Source organism: Odocoileus virginianus, chromosome 20, assembly GCF_023699985.2.
Source record: "Odocoileus virginianus isolate 20LAN1187 ecotype Illinois chromosome 20, Ovbor_1.2, whole genome shotgun sequence".
In the NCBI taxonomy this organism is placed as follows: domain Eukaryota; kingdom Metazoa; phylum Chordata; class Mammalia; order Artiodactyla; family Cervidae; genus Odocoileus; species Odocoileus virginianus.
In genome coordinates this window covers 24,810,740-24,824,991 of record NC_069693.1, presented here as the reverse complement: position 1 = coordinate 24,824,991, position 14,252 = coordinate 24,810,740, and the positions used below count along the sequence as shown (strand labels likewise).

The window sequence follows — 14,252 nt, the reverse complement described above, 5'->3', positions numbered from 1 at the left end:
GACATGCCCTCTCCCACCACCCACCACCCTTAATCCCACCCCTACTGATCTAACCACCAGTTTCTAAATTTGAAAATTTGCAGAAATGTAGAACAAATCATTAATCTAACTTCTACTTCAAGTCATTACCTAACTTCCATTCCTAAAGGAGATTGTAGAAGTGGGCTGACATAGCACTGCTTGTTCTGTTCCTGAAACATTCCAGAAACTGGGAAAGAGGCAGCCAGATGAGGGAGTCTGTCACTCACTTGTGGGATGCTCTTTCAAGCCTCAGGGCTTTTCCACAGAGTTCTGAGATCTAGATGTGAGATCTATGCTGAGAAGCAATGGCAGGAGGAAAAATGAGGACTACAGTTACTTCTCAATTTTGGTAGCGGCCCTTGGTGACCCTTGAAAAATAATTGATAATTACTTAGTGCTTCAGTTTTCTCATTTATCAATTAATTATTACTTTATACCTCAAAAACTTTTTTGAACATTTATAAACAAATAGTTGGCACTCATAGTCTTCGATTTCCCTGGTTATTCTCATAGTGAGAAATCTGTAGCCTTGTGAAGCTGAGCGAATACATAACTTTCATTTCCTTAGAAACTATTTGGTTCAGAATCCACCTACCTGTCCATGGTGATTAGAGAAGTTACCTAGTGGAATAAGATGAATTGCACAGTGACCAAGTTTGAAAATAGGGAGAAAACATAGTTATTTTTAAAAAATAGATTTTATATTTTAGAGCAGTTTTAGGTGCAGAGCAAAATTGAGCAGGAGGTACAGAGATTTCTTCTACACCCCCTGCCCCCACACAGGACAAGCCTCTCCTGCTGTATCAACATCTGGCTCCAGAATGGTACCTTGGTACAATCCATGAACACACAGTGACACATCATTATCACCTGTGGTCTGTGGTTTCCATTAGGGTTCCCTTTTAGTGTTGTACACTATGGGTTTTGACAAATGTATAATATCCACCATTATAGTGTTATACCTAATAGCTGGTCTAACCCCCAAATCCTCTGCTTATTCATCCCTTCCTCCCCCTAACTCCTGATCTTTTACTGTCTCCCTAGTTTTGCGTTTTCCAGAACATTATGTGGTTGAAATCGTATACTCTGTAGCCTTCCCAGATTGGCTTCCTTCACTTAGAAATACACATTTAAGTTTCCTCAATATCTTGTGTGGTTTGATAGCTCATTTCTTTTTAGATCTGAATAATATTCCATTGTCTGCATATATCACAATCTGTTTATCCATTCACCTACTGAAGGACATCCGGTTGCTGCCAGGTTTTAGAAGTTATGTGTAAAGCTGCTATAAGCATCTGTGTGTAGGTTTTTGTGTCGACATAAGTTTTCAGCTTATTTGGGTAAATACCAAGGAGTTCAGTTGTTCAAGTGTATAGCACGAATATGTTCAGTTTTGTAAGAAGCCACCAGACTGTCTTGCAAAAGCGGCTCTACTGTTTTGTTCCTACCAGCACTGAATGAGTTTCTTTTGTTCTGCATCCTCATCAGTGTTCGGTGTTGTTAGTGTTAGATTCTAGTTATTTTAATGGTTGTGTCATGTTATCACATTGTTGTTTTAATTTTCAATTCCTTGGTGACATATGATGTCGAGCATATCTTCGATTGCTATCCTCTTTGGTAAGGTGTCTGTTCAGGTCTTTCTCCCATTTTTTAAATTGAGTTGTTTGTTTTCTTATTGTTGAGTTTTAAGGGTTCTTTGTGTATTTTAGGTTACTGTCCATTATCAAATGTATCTTTTGCAAATACTTTCTCCTAGTCTGTGGTTTTTCTTTTCTCTTGACATTGTCTTTTGCAGAGCAGAAATTTTAAATTTTAATGTAGTCCAGCTTATCAGTTATTTCTTTAATGGATTTCTTTGGTATTTCACCTACAAAGGCCATCAGCATACCTGAGGTCAGCTAGATATCTCTTAGGTTATTTTATAGGAATTTATAGTTTTGCATTTTACATTTGGGTCCATGGTCCATTTTTAGTTGATTTTTGTGACAGTGTAAGATCTGTGTCTAGATTTATTTCTCTGCCTGTGGATGTCCGGTTGTTTTAGCACCATTTGTGAAAAAGTTTATCTTTTCTCCATTGTAGTGCCTTTGCTCCTTTGAAAAGTATCACCACTGATTTTTCTTCACTGATTGCCTATGCACCTTTCCTAGTAAGGCTTTATTAGAACAAAGCTTCCAGAGAGAATAAAATCTTAAGTAGTTTTCACTCTTATTTTCTAGGGGAACTTCCCTTCTGCCAGTTACCATCACAGTCCCTTCCAGGCCTGAGGTGCCCTTGTATGCTGACCAGCCACTTTAGATCTTGCAGTTAAGAATAGCTTTATTCATTCAAATGAGACTGTGTAGGGTTCAGTTAAGAGTGTGGACTCTGGAGCCAGACTTATTAGGTTCACATCTTACCATCTTTCAGCTGTGTGACTTTACACACGTTACCTAACTGTTCTGTGCCTCAGTTTCCCCTGCTTGTTTATTTATTTTTATTTTTAAATTTAATTAAAAAAATTTTTTGGCTGCATCACCCTGATGTAGAATCTTAGTTTCCTGACCAAGGATTGAGCCTGTATCCCCTGCATTGGAAGTGTGAAATCTTAACCCCTGGACCACTCATGAAGTCCCTCCTCTGTTTAACATGTAGATAGTAACAGTAACTGTTTTATAGGGCTGTGAATATGTGTGTGTGTGATTTGTTTTTTTATTGTATTTATATTTAAACCATTCACATAGTACTTACTGTGTTTCAGGCACTAAGTACTTTGCTAATGTGAACTCATCTTTTTATGGCAAAAGGTACATCCTAGTAAAAAGTATAATAATACAATACAGATCAAAATATAAAAGAATTTCACCATGTGAACTGGGTATTAAAATATGTCATGGTAAGAATAGCTCTAGATGTTTGACAGAAAACAACAAAATTCTGTATAGCAATTATCCTTCGATTAAAAAATAAATTAATTTAAAAAAAAACCGACTGTAGAGACAAACAGATCTAAGAGGTAAGTGGGATACAAAGGATGAAAACAGGCTGTTCCCAGAAGAAATGTAGACAGTTAATAAACATGGAAGGATGCTTAACAGTGGTGTTAGTCTGATTAATGCAAATTAAAATAATAACAGTCGTGTTTGCCCATCAGATTATAAATATTAAGAGTAATAATATGCAAGGGAGTGGGAAAAAAGAGTAATAATATTTGTTCCTAATGTACTTTATTACTTAGAAAAGTACCTGTACACAGTAAGTATTCAGTAAATGTTAATTATAAGACCATAGTGTTAGAGTGCCAGATTCAGGCTATGTGCGAATTACACCACGAACAAGATTTGCTTCCAGCCCCTTTTTCTTAGCGTCTCTTGCCTTGTGCTATGTTAATTTGAGTTTGCATTTTTAAAATTTCATTTTGTAGTTGAAGTCAAGTGATTTTGCTGTCCTGAAGCAATTGCTGCCTCTGTTGGAGAAGGTCTCCAGCACATACCCTGACCCTGTCATCCAGGAACTTGCTGCTGATCTCCGCATTACCATCTCTACTCATGGGGCCTTTTCCACTGAGGCTGTCAGTGTGGCTGCCCAGAGTACCCTAAACAAAAGGGATCCAGAAGGTAAAAGGGAAGAGCAGCAACAAACCAGTTATGAAAGATACAGCGATGTGTCTCATGGCCACCTTGAACCACAGCAAAGCCATGTTGCTTCTCATGAAGTCCGCAAGCCCAGCACCACTGCAAACCAAAAATCAGGAGGTGAAACCACAGAAGAGCTCCAGGAAGCTCTTCTGTCAGCTTATGATCCTCAAATTCCAACACGGGCTGCTGCCCTGCGAACTCTTTCTCGCTGGATAGAGCAGAGAGAAGCAAAAGTCCTTGATATGCAGGAGAAGCTTCTCAAGGTGAGTAGAACACACTCAGACACATACACATGGTGAGGAGAACACACTCAACACGCACACACACACACGGTGAGGCCCACTGTCCAGGAGCCTTGACTGTGTATCAAGCCCTGTCCTGGGCCACCCTTGGGGAAATTGTAATTTTCCTACAGAAGCAAGACTCAGTTGAACATGAGCAGAAGGCCAGAGTTTTTACAGGCTGTTACTAATGTCAGTTGAAGAGCTGAAGTTTGCAAAAGATTTTTTTTAATAAATTAGAATAGATTCAAGGTTATGCCAGTAATAACGTCTCTGTCTTGCCCTTGTATTTCCATATGCTTTCTTGAGTGTAAGAGAAAAAGATCAAGTTATAGCAGATGTGCCATTCAGTGAACGTAGCCCCAAACCTGGCGTCTTGTGTGTCAGGGCCTGTAGTCTGTCATGTCTTTTCTAAGAACGGGTTATCTACTGTGGGCTGTAGTGGAAAAAAATGTTGAGAATTGTTCTTCCAGATTTTGGTTTCCATGCCTACTTTAATGTATACTAGACAACTTCAAGAAGTATCTCCCCCTGATCGCTATCCTTTTTTAACCATTATAAAAATGGAACTTGAAACATATATACTATTTTCCTCACAAGATTCACAGTCAGACCAGTATCTAGCTACAGCAAAGAGGAGTACAAGCATTTATTCTTTTGAGTCTGCTCTAAAGGTGTCTTAAATCTCGCTTACTCTTTGTGAATCATGGCACTGCTATATTTTGTGGTTTCAGATATTCTTGGAGAACTTGGAGCATGAAGACACCTTTGTATATCTGTCTGCTATTCAGGGTAAGTTAGTCCTGGTTAAAGGACTTTAAGTCGGTGGATCAAAAATCAAATCATGGGTTTTCACAAAATCTCTAAAGTCATAGAATCATAACCTGCTGGTCATTTTGTCCAACTTCCTGCCTCCTAGCAGGACTTAATTTCATTCATGATAGTAATATTTCTGGAGGGTTCCTAAAGGGACCCTGAAAAGTTCAGTATCTCATAATGATGGGGAAGTCTTTATTTATGTTTACTTATCATTCTGTAGATTAAATCCCGTTTCCTCAAATTTAAGGAGGTAAAGAATGCCTCACGTGTGAGCTCCTATTACATTGACCTTTTAGGTACATGGCTACTGTCATTGTGCACCTTTGCTCTCCTGTTAAACTAAAAGAATCTCGGAATATATTTCATTATCAAAACATTTTTTGCAGTCATTTTATTTCTCATTTATGATTCTTTGTTGTGATTCCATCTCCTGTTAATTTGTGAATTTTAAGTCTAGAGAGGGGCTTTATGAAAAGGGGTGTGGAGAATTAAGCACCTTTCCCCAGAAGGGTGAGGGGCAGACCTGATAAGAAGGCAGAATTAACTCACAGTGTCTGGGCTCCGTGGTGTGCCATAGTCCTCAGGAGCTTGGGTCTGGAGATTGATCACCAGGATGCACCAACCCTCCCCCACCTCTCCTGCTTTTCAGCTATATGAACTTTGACAAATTACTTAATCCCTCTAGGCTTCAATTTCTTACCTGTAAAAAAGGGAGCTAAGTAGGGATGTAAAATGGTACAGTTGCTTGCTTTATTTATTTGACTATGCCAGGTCATAGTTTTGCCATTATGTGGGACCTAGTTCCCTGACTAGGGATTGAACCCAGACCCTCTGTATTAGATGAGTGGAGTCTTAGCCACTGGACTACCAGGGAAGTCCCTACAGCTGCTTTAGAACATAGTCTGGCAGTTCTTTGAAAAAAATAAATGCAGAGTTGTCACTTGACCCAGCAATTCTGAGTATTCACCCAAGAAAAATGAAAGCATATGCTCATACAAAAACTTGTTCATTAATGTTCATAGTAGTCAAAAGGTAGAACCCAGATGTCTACCATTTGATGAACAGATAGACAAAATGTGGTATGTATATACAGTGGAATATTATTCAGCCAATGAAAATGAAGCATTGAAACATGTGGGTAAACCTTGAAAACATAGATGAAAGAAACCATTCCCAGAAAACCACATTTTTGTATGGTTCCTTCATATGAAATGTCCAATATAGGTAAATTTACAGAGACAGAGAGTAGATTAGTAGTTGTCTAGGGCTGGGGAGAAAGGGGAAAGGTTTGGGAGGTGATGGCCAAAGGGTATAGGATTTCCTTGGGGGAGTGATGAAAACTCACACAATTCTAAAATTGACTGGTGCTTGTTGCACAACTCTGTCAGTATGGTAGAAACTATTGAATTGTATATTTTAGATTGTGAATTTTACAGTATGTGAATTGTGTCAATAAAGCTGTTGCCAAAAAAAAATAAAATAAAATTTAATGAGGAGGAGAGGGATTAAACCATCAAAGCTAAAGGAGATTAAATGTAATGTGGTGGATAGGATCCTGGAACAAAAAAAGGACATTAGGGAAAAACTTAAAGAATCTGAGTAAATTATGGACTTTAGTTGATAATGAAATGCCAGTACTAGTTCATTAATTGTGATAATGTACCATGCTAAAGTAAAAGTCAGTAATAGGAGACAGCTGGGTATGCAGTATACAGGAACTATGTGTGCATCTTCCCAATAAATCTGTAAATCTAATACTGTTCTATCAGTAAAAGTTTATTTATAAAGTGCTTAGTGCATATTAAGTGTTCAGTATGTGTTAGCTAATTATGATTTTAATGTTATCATTATTGTCATCATATCACTACTATTTCTTTTCTTTAGATTTAAACTTTTATTTTATACTGGAGTATAGCTTATTAACAGCTGATTAACAATGTTGTGATAGTTTCAGGTGGACAGCAGAGGGACTCAGCCATACACATACGTGTATCCATTCTCCCCACAACTCCCCTCCTCTCCAGACTGCCACGTAGCATTGAGCAGAGTTTCCTGTGCTGTACCGTAGGACCTTGTTGGTTATCCATTTTAATATAGCAGTGCATGTCAGATTGCTAGGTAATAACGTGGTGATATGTGTAATTTCTCAGAGCTAAAGCTTGAGTAGGTGTATTCGATCAGGTAGCTTCTGCTACGTGACAGGTTACCTCAACGTTCAGTATTATGTATTCATTGTCACTCATCTGTGATCACTCACACACCTGTAGACCGGTGGGGTTCGGCTGACCTGGGCTGGGCTGGGCAGTCCTGCTGTTCCCTGTACATCTCTCTGCTGTACTTGTTCCTGATCCTTCCTGGTCCAGGGCCTCCCAGGTACATTCACATGGTGAGGGCCGAAATACACAAGAGCAAGAATAAACTCAAGAGGCCATTCTTCAGAGGAGACAAAAATAACCACTCATCAAGGAAAAAGGACAGCTCTGAGAGAGCAGAAGAGTGGAGTGTGTTGAGAGAGAAAGTAATTATTGGCAGCCGAGAGGTCACAGAAGCCAAGAATTGAGATAAGCCTGAGGACTTGATGGGGCTCAGGATTCCACATGACAGTGAATGGCACTTATGGAAATCAAATAAATCAATGAAGCAAGGACCTGAAATGCTGATAATTAGTAAGTCTCAGAAACAGTCATCCTGTACTTTTTCCAGGAAGCTGTAATACTGTCCAGGAGATGTTTCTCATTGATTTTTTTTTGGACAGGGTTTTCGGGAAGTAGCGATGTGTCATTCTCATATAGCAACGCTGCTGTGTAAGCCTCTTAGCTGTTTAACCCACTGAGCTCATTAGCCTCTAGGGTCTGCTATAAAAATCACAACTGCTGGTTTTGTGTTTGTTTATAGTACTTTTAATTGGTGTGCTAATCAGTTAGTAGCTAATTTGGAGATGAAGGAATGTGGGAGGTAGAGGTCTAATTTCTGTTCTCAGTTCCCCGCAGCAGACAAGTTTGAATTAATTGATGTTTTTGGTGTTTGTACCATGCACTTCAAGGCCAAGGCCTTAGGTGAATTTCCCATTAAGAAAGGAAAGAGCTGAATTTTCCCACCTGCATGTCAGTGTTATTTGCCTAGGCCTAACACTCCAGAGCCAAGCCATTCTGGACTCCAGTGAGGCATGCAGACAAGACCAGCCCGCATGTAGATATCCTGTAGTGCAAGGGGACTGCATTAGAAGGCGAGTGCTTAACCACTGAACCACCAGGGATCCCAGAAATTTCTGATGTACATATTATCTGTACATCAAAACAGACTGAGAACTAAATTCCCTCTGAGTTAAAATTTAATTTTATGAAAGACCACATCTCTTTTTATTTCTACTGAGAAAGTGATGGTTGATTTAATTCTCATAGCAGCTGCTCCCAGACACTCAGTAGCAGCTTCTTCAGGCAGAGAATTCTATACAAGTTAGTGAGTTCCAGTTACAATCCAGAGTTTATAAATAGAACACTTAATCTTAGACTGTGTCCTTTAAGTGTCTCTCCTTTTCAGACTTCCTTGTATATTCTTTTTCTCATTGTTTTATCATCATTATAGTGTAAGTTAATACATTCTTATTGTTTTTAAAAACATTTAAATGGCAAGAAGGTGTTTAAGATAAAAAGTAAAAGTCTTCCTCTTTTCAAAAATAGGAGATGAAATATGTCCTTAAGAGTCCCATAATGTATATTTGATGTTTTGAGCACTTTTCACATTTCAGTCTTGAAATAGACGTTCCGTAATGAATGTGATAAACATGTGATAGTCTTCAAATAAGATATTATGGCCCAGTTATCTATCTTAGTATGGATCTACTCATGGGTCCTCATGGTCACTTTTAGTTATTTAAAGAACATTTTGAAAACAACACCAGTGATAGATGCATTTCACAGCTCCAAGTGATCCCCATCCGTGTCAAAAGAATCTTTGGGCGAAACTTCTTGGCTCATTGAAAAAAAGAAAGAAACTGTAGGCTCTGAGCCAAGCATGAGAGGTGAAAGTATGCCAGTGAGTGTCGTGAAGAGAATCTAGTCATCTCAACATAACATGCCTGAACAAATTGCACTGACTCTTCCACCCTTTTCCTTTCACAGAAGAGTTTTCATTTCTGGCAGAAGAGCTAAGAGGAGGGAAAGGCAAAAAGCCTGGAAGGCAGGAAAGTAGATACAAAGTGAAATTGTTTTTACAGAGTTTCAAACTGAGCAGGATTACATGTCTTAACTTGTCAGAGACTAAACTCCCTATCTCATTCTCAGATTTCTACTTCAAGTAAAGTAAGTTAGGCAACCATTAACTGAAAATAATTCTACCCCTTGAAGGACCACCTAATTGAGTTGGGCATTGAAATGTGGAATGTGGTCCTGGGAAGTTTATCATCTCCACTTATTTCCTTGAAATGGGAAGATTCCTTTTGTGTTCTGTACCACCTAATTAACAAATGGGCATTTAGTGAACGTCTCTCATATATGCTAGCTCAGTAAATTCTTGAAGTTCTGGAAATAGGCATTATCCCCATTTTTTAAACTTCTTGAGATTTAATTTACACAGCTGAAATTCACCTTACAATGTGCAATTCAGTGGCTTCTAGTATTTATATAGTCATCACCACTAATTTCAGAACTTTTCATCATTTCAAAAAGAAACCTTATATCCATTATCAGTTGGTTCCCATTCTTTACTCCCCCCTTTCCCCTGGGAACCACTAATCTCCTTTTTGTCTCTATGGATTTGCCTATTCTGGATGTTTCATAATATAGAATCATACAATGTGTGGACTTTTGTGTCTGGTTCTTTTCAATTAGCATAACATTTGTGAGATTCATCTCTGTTGTAGCATGTACAGGGCCTCATTCTTTTTTTATGGCTGAATAATATTACATTGTACTATTAATTAACCACATTTTGTTTATCCATTCCTCAGTTGATGGTCATTTGCATTGTTTTCACTTTTAAGCTATTATGGGTAACACTGTAATAAATATTCATGTACAGGTTTTTGTGTGGACATACGTTTTCATTGCTTATGGGTATACACATTGGAGCAGAATTACTGGGTCCTATAGTAATTCTATGTTTAACCCTTTGAGGAGCTGTCAAACTGTTTTCCAGAGGGGCCACACCAATTTACTTTCCTAGGGGCAGTGTATGAGGGCTTCAGTTTCTCTGCATCCTGACCAATACTTGTTACTGTCTATCCTTTTATATAGCCATATTAGAGTGTGAAGCTGGTATCGTTGTGATTTTGATTTGCATTTCTCTAGTGACTAATGATGCTGAGCATCTTTTCATGAACTTATTGTGCATTTATAATCTTCTTTGGAAAAATACCTAGTGTCATTTGAAGCACTAAACTTCTTACTGTTGATGAAGTCTGACTATCAATTTCCTATCTTATTATTTGCACTTGTGTGTCATTTCTAAGAAATCATTGCTTACTCCAAGATAATTGAGATTTACTTCTGTGTTTTCTTTCAGTGGTTTTATTAGCTCTTAATGTTTAAGTCTGTGATCCATTTTGAGTTAATTTTTAGGTGTGATGAGAGAGATCCTCTTTTTATAGCTAAAGATCCTGAGACTTACACAGGTTAAGTCCTGTTTCGAAGATTACATAGCAAGTAATAATTTGGACCTTGTTGTTGACCTTCAAATCTTGTCCCTGCTTCCCCAATACACTTGGTTACTCTAGAACTTTCCAATAATGGCAGAATTTGCTCTATTGTTGTGCTTTTAAAGATGGAAGACAGATATGAGTGTGATTGTCCGTATTTATTAAAATTGAATAATGCTTGATGGTCTAGCTTCCCTGGTGGCTCAGGCGGTAAAGTGCCCGCCTGCAGGGCAGGAGACGCGGGTTCAATCCCTGGGTCGGGACGATCCCCTGGAGAAGGAGATGGCCACCCACTCCAGTACCCTTGCCTGGAAAATCCCGTGGATGGAGGAGCCTGGTAGGCTACAGTCCACGGGGTCGCAAAGAGTCGGACACGACTGAGTGACTTCACTTTCATTTTCACTTAATCATCTAGAAAGCTTTGATTCTTTCAACAGTCTTGAAATACAATAAAAACATATTAAAATTTTTTTATAAATGAAGAATTGACTTGCCTACAGTCATAAAGGTTGGGAGAGTAGTAGAACACCAGACCCATGTTTCAGGGATTCCTAGTCCACTGTACCTGATTTTACTGCAGTGCAGATAAAATATGTCTTCTCCAACTCCGAGACTATATACCTGTCCAGTGATTTCCTCTATCAATTGAAGATTGATTCACTCATATTTGCATCAGAATATTTAGCAATTTGGGCTTCTCAGGTGGCACTAGTGGTAAAGAACCCACCTACCAGTGTAGGAGACATAAAATATGTGGGTACCATCCCTGGGTCAGGGAGATCCCCTGGAGGAGGGCATGACAACCTATTCTAGTGTTCTTGCCTGGAGCATCCCATGGCCAGAGGAGCCTGGCAGGTTACAAACCATAGGGTCACAAAGAGTCGAACACGACTGAAGTGACTTAGCATGCATGCACACATTTAGCAATTTAGTACTTTTACCTATAAGTAAAAGATAATTGGCTTCTTCAAGTTTAGTTATTTTCACCTTCTAAGATTTCCCAGGATAGCTGCCATATAAGAGAGATGGAAATAAGCATTATAGAAGTCACCACTTATTATTATTTGCCTGTCACAGTAACTCTGTGAGTTAGAAATTTTTATCCCTGTTTTATAGATGAGGGAACTGAGGCTCAAAGAGGTTAAGCAACTGGCCCAGAGTGACACAGATACCAAATGTTAATACCATGATTTGAATCTTAAATCTCTCCATCTCCAAAGACTGCTCTTGCCACAGGGAAAAATAATTAACCCTAAAATAGTTTTTCCTGTTTCCAAGGCACAAGGGCTGAGTCCTCAGATGGTTGAAGGTATGGGAGAACCAGGCCTGTGTATGAGACATGGTTTCACTACAAATGAACTCTTCCTGTAGCTTAATAATACGCTGATCTCATGTTTGTTTGATTTTGTGTGTATGTATGTGGTTTTACTCATTTGTCAGTGAGTACTGTTTTTTGTTGTTGTTTTTTAGATTTATTTATTTATTTTTGTTGGGGCTGGGTCTTCATTGCTGCACAGGGACTTCTCTAGTAGTGGCAAGCAGGGACTGCTCTCTGGGAGCCAAGCGTGGGCTTCTTGCTGTGGCTTCCCTCGTTGTGGAGCATGGATTCTAGGGCGTGGGGGCTTCAGTAGTTGTGGGGCCTGGGCTCAGCAGTTGCAGCGCATGGGCTTAGTTGCTCTGTGGCATGTGGGATCTTCTAAGAGCAGGGATCGAAACTATGTCCCCTGTATTGGCAGGCGGATTCTTAACCGCTGGACCACTGGGGAAGCCCAGTACTGTGTTATTTTCTAAGCAATCTCTATGTGTATCTTTGAAACTCATCTTCCGTTAGTGGCATATGTATGTTACCTCCCACTGCCAGTCCTTCTTCCCATTGTTGGTCATTACTGTTTCAGCACTGGAGACACCAGCCTCATTTTAGGAATGTCAGGAGAGAGCCTTCAGAACAATCCTGGGATATATATAGTTTACTGAGATTGTGGATTGGAAAAACAGGTAGCTTTCTGTATAGGACTTTTGATGTTTGTTACATTTCTGATGCCAATAAATTGCGTTTTAAAATTACTTACTTTAAAATAATACAGTTTATGAAAGCAATGCCCATACACTGCTGGTGAAAACATAAAATGGTGCAGTTCCTCTGAAGAACAGTCTGGCAGTTCTCAAAAGGTTAAACAAAGTTACCATATGATCCACCAGTTCCACTCCTAGATATACACCCAAGAGAAATGAAAACATATGTCCCCACAAAAGCTTACATGTGAATACTTATAGCAGCATTATTTGTAATAGCCAAAAAAAATAGTGTCGACTGAAAAAATGCACAACCTACAAGTTAAGAATTATGTTTTATTTGGCAGACTTTCAGGACTTCAAGCCTGGGATACAACATCTTAGATAACTCTGAAGAGGTAAGGGAGGAACCAGGATATATAGGAGTTTCTGTCACAAAGACCAGATAGTCAGAATATCAAAAGATTACTGTTAAAGAAACCAGATACGTCAAGTTAAGGAATTTAGTGCTTTTCTGTGTATGGGAAGATGCAAGAGTCTGGGCTCACTGAAGTGATTCCTTTGTTAGGCACCTCAGCTGTCTGGGGCCTGCATCCTGTGCCTTCTCATTCTGAGTCTCCCCGGGGCGCATTGTCAGGGTGGCTGCAGTCAGCGGGTGGCTGACTGCTAGATGACGGGCATCATATTTCATCCTGAGTTCCCCCAGAGCTCACCGTCAGAGAGACTGTAATGTAATGGCTTAAAGGCTGTAACATCTTTTATTTACTGGTAGGGCAGGCAATATTTTTCATTCACAGTAGAAGCAACCTAAACTTCTATCACCTGATGAATGGATAAATTAAAGATGGTATATCTAAATAGTGGAGTATTATTTAGCAACAAAAAAGAACAAAGTACTGATTCATACTACAAAGTGAGTGAACCTTCAAAACTTGGTAAATGAAAGGAACCACACACAAAAGGCCACATTTTGTATGAAATGTCCAGAGTAGGCAAATCCATAGATATAGAAGGCAGTTTCGTGGTTGCCCAAGAATGGGAAGAGAGGGGAATAGGGAATGACATCTATTTCTGCTTTATTGACTACGCCAAAGCCTTTGACTGTGTGGATCACAATAAACTGTGGAAAATTCTGAAGGAGATGGGAATACCAGGCCACCTGACCTGCCTCTTGAGAAACCTGTATGCAGGTCAGGAAGCAACAGTTAGAACTGGACATGGAACAACAGACTGGTTCCAAATAGGAAAAGGAGTACGTCAAGGCTGTATATTGTCACCCTGCTTATTTAACTTCTATGCAGAGTACATCATGAGAAACGCTGGGCTGGAAGAAGCACAAGCTGGAATCAGGATTGCCGGGAGAAATATTAATAACCTCAGATATGCAGATGACACCACCCTTATGGCAGAAAATGAAGAGGAACTAAAAAACCTCTTGATGAAAGTGAAAGCAGAGAATGAAAAGGTTGGCTTAAAGCTTAACATTCAGAAAACTAAGATCATGGCATCTGGTCCCATCACCTCATGGGGAGACAATGGAAACAGTGTCAGACTTAATTTTTTTGAACTCCAAAATCACTGCAGATGGTGATTACAGCCATGAAATTAAAAGACGCTTACTCCTTGGAAGGAAAGTTATGACCAACCTAGATAGCATATTAAGAAGCAGAGATATTACTTTGCCAACAAAGGTCCGTCTAGTCAAGGCTATGGTTTTTCCAGTGGTCATGTATGGATGTGAGAGTTGGACTGTGAAGAAAGCTGAGCGCCGAAAAATTGATGCTTTTGAACTGTGGAATTGGAGAAGACTCTTGAGAGTCCCTTGGACTGCAAGGAGATCCAACCAGTCCATTCTAAAGGAGATCA

At 39.3% G+C, this 14,252-nt stretch overlaps 1 protein-coding gene across 2 annotated transcripts in view; it reads left to right on the top strand.

Annotated features, from left to right (window-relative positions):
• Window positions 1-14,252, top strand: part of TANGO6 (transport and golgi organization 6 homolog) — a 181,068-nt gene that overhangs the window by 60,882 nt on the left and 105,934 nt on the right. For both annotated transcript variants that reach the window (XM_070451087.1, XM_070451086.1), the window contains exons 13-14: window positions 3,425-3,901; window positions 4,654-4,711. In XM_070451087.1, the coding sequence (XP_070307188.1) occupies window positions 3,425-3,901; window positions 4,654-4,711 (535 nt within the window). The remainder of the gene's footprint in view (window positions 1-3,424; window positions 3,902-4,653; window positions 4,712-14,252) is intronic.